General features: G+C 39.5%; 1 protein-coding gene across 1 annotated transcript in view; it reads right to left on the reverse strand.

The window, feature by feature from the left end:
- LOC103521215 overlaps positions 1-2684 on the reverse strand; it is an 11206-nt gene extending 8522 nt beyond the window's left edge. The window contains exon 1 of the mRNA XM_008486320.3: positions 2348-2684. Coding sequence (XP_008484542.1) covers positions 2348-2614 — 267 coding nt within the window. The 5' untranslated portion in view covers positions 2615-2684. The remainder of the gene's footprint in view (positions 1-2347) is intronic.
- Between the last annotated feature and the right edge of the window lie 245 nt (positions 2685-2929).

Raw genomic sequence — 2929 nt, forward strand, 5'->3', positions numbered from 1 at the left:
AAGGCATAGAGAAAGAAGCCAGCGTTCCCGAGAGACGAAAACATTATCCACTCAGGATAAAATTACGCCCGGCGGGAATTCGAACCCGCGGCCTAGCGGCGTCTTAGAGCAAGACAGAACGCACACACTAAGCTAACTAGGGTGGCAATATTCAATTTTAAACGCTAAAGGTTCGTTTTCTCTCGACGGCTAGCTTTTTCCTATTTTCTTGAAATATCTCTTCCTCGAGTTTTCGGCTTCTTTTAAAAAAATCTATTTCAAATTGTTCGAAAATATTCAGACATCCAAGACGCATCCCTTGTTGTCAAATTGTTTAAGTTATCCGTTTTTTTTTTTTTTTTTTTTTTTTTTTTTTTTTTTTTTTAGACTGTAACAGTTGTAACACACAAATATACCTTACAACCATTTATGAAATAGCACCATCAAAAAACATAGGGAAAAACAAAAAGAGCTGATGAAAACTGAGTTAATACAGATTTACGTAGTATTTAAAACTTTTAAAAAGGAAAAAAAAACAATAGCGGTACATACTTATATACAGTAGGTAAACATAAAAATAACAAAATCTGAAATAATAAACAGAGTAAAACTGGGAGGCAAGGGGGGATAACACGTCGAAAATAAATATGTTTTTCAATTTATTTTACTGGGGTAACACAAGTCAAATAAAACGTGTTTTTTAATTTTAATTTTTCTGGGGCAAAAAAGAAATCCAGGATAAAATTCAAATACCTCAGATGGGATAAAATAATAATAATATAAAAATAGATAATAATAAAATGTGAGCACAATAAATTTTTATACCTCGTCTGGATTTGAACCCTCTTGTTCTACACACTGTGAATCAAACAAATCCAGGTTCCCGGAGTTGAATCCTTGGATTCAGATTTTCAAACACATTTTTTTTTTTCATTATTATGTATTATTATTTTTTTTATTTTTATTTTTTCAAATTAATCTGGATTCCATAGATTATTTATTTATTCATTAGATTCAGGCAAAAAAAAAAAAAAAAACTTGAAATTTCCTATTCCTACATACAGTTGAGATAAAGATGGGACAAAAATTATGCTAAATAGGCTACTAATATAAAATGACTTCAAATAAAATTCGAACAAAAAATGATTGGTACAGTCGAAACTGAATAATCGAGACCTGGGTGTATCGAACCCAAAACCTGGCGCTTACAAGGCGGTCACATTAAGTCGAACCCAAAACCAAGCGCTCACAAGGCAGCCACCTTCCAAGTTCCTTCCAAAATAAGTAGCCCGACTGAGACCAGTTTCAGTCAAGAAAATGTTCATTGTTTACCCCGAAAATCTATTTAAATGAGGTCCCCTTGTCCCCTCAATTACCCAGGTTCGAGTGTATAAAAAAAAAAAAAAAAAAAAAAAAAAATCTTATGTCCCCCAAATACCCCAGGGTGGGGGGTTAAAAAAAAAAAAAAAAAAAAAAAAAAAAATCTTACAAATCTCCTCTAACACTTCCTAAAGCTCAGTCTCATCAACATATTTGACTGGAACTTATTGTCAATATTATGTATTTTCCTTTGTCAATTCAACTGTCAAGCGACGAGATGAAGGACCGACTACTTTTCTAAATACTCGACACTACAATTTGGTATCCGAAGGGTCAAATCTGATTGGCTAATCCTGCTAGAATCGACCAATCAAATCTTGGGCCCGTCGCACACATTGGAACCGTAGTTGCGCGACTTTAGAAGGAAAGGAAAATGATGGAGACTGTCTATCTCTATCATTTTCATGTGTTTGGTTTTGCCAGCGACAATGCGCTACTCAAAGTCACGCGACCAAGTTTCCTATTATAGCTCCGAGCTTAAACCAATACAATTACCGCTTTGGAATCTCAGTCTCTCTTTCCTCTACAGTCTACAGGTAGGATAGAGAGGTAGAGCGACATATAATCTGGCAATTTTCTCTTCCTTAACATGACTATACACCTATGGCATCAAATTTTATCTCTGCAAGTTTGTACCATGGGAAATTACCAGAATATATGTCACTCTGCCACATTTCCCTACGTTCCAATACAATTACCGCTTTGGAATCTCAGTCTCTCTTTCCTCTACAGTCTACAGGTAGGATAGAGAGGTAGAGCGACATATAATCTGGAAATTTTCTCTTCCTTAACATGACCATACACCTATGGCATCAAATTTTATCTCTGTAAGTTTGTACCATGGGAAATTACCAGATTATATGTTACTCTGCCGCATTTTCCTACGTGACAACTTGGACAAACATCATTTCTACCATTTGACGGGAAAACTATCGCCCTGCTGACTCAACTTAAGCGCCAACTCCAGGTCCGCTTTCTCCTGGTCCGCCTTGCGTTGCGCCTCCGTTTCCAGCTTCAAACTTTCGACCGCCGCCCACGCCAACTGTTCGCTTTCCGACGGCAACGTCGTCCCGAGACCGCCATTCGACGTCGACCCTATCGACGGCTTTCCCGCCGTCCCGGTCCCATTCGAGGTTGTCGTCGACCCTGTCAAAGGCTTTCCCGACGTCGATGAAAGACCTACATTTCCGTTAGATTTGAATTTCCCATCCGTCGACGACGGTTTTTCGGAGTCGAATATACTCGAGCTAAACATCGCGCTGAAATTGTCGTCCGCGAATTTATTCCCGGAATTCGCGGAGCCGCTACTCGAAAAACTATCGCCGAATTTGTTCCCGTCCGTCGACGACGGTTTTTCGGAGTCGAATATACTCGAGCTAAACATCGCGCTGAAATTGTCGTCCGCGAATTTATTCCCGGGATTTGCGGAGCCGCTACTCGAAAAACTATCGCCGAATTTACCGACGGCAACGTCGTCCCGAGACCGCCATTCGACGTCGACCCTATCGACGGCTTTCCCGCCGTCCCGGTCCCATTCGAGGTTGTCGTTGACCCTGTCAAAGGCTTTCCC

Source organism: Diaphorina citri, unplaced genomic scaffold (assembly GCF_000475195.1).
Source record: "Diaphorina citri unplaced genomic scaffold, Diaci psyllid genome assembly version 1.1 scaffold4743, whole genome shotgun sequence".
Classification (NCBI taxonomy): Eukaryota; Metazoa; Arthropoda; class Insecta; order Hemiptera; family Psyllidae; genus Diaphorina; species Diaphorina citri.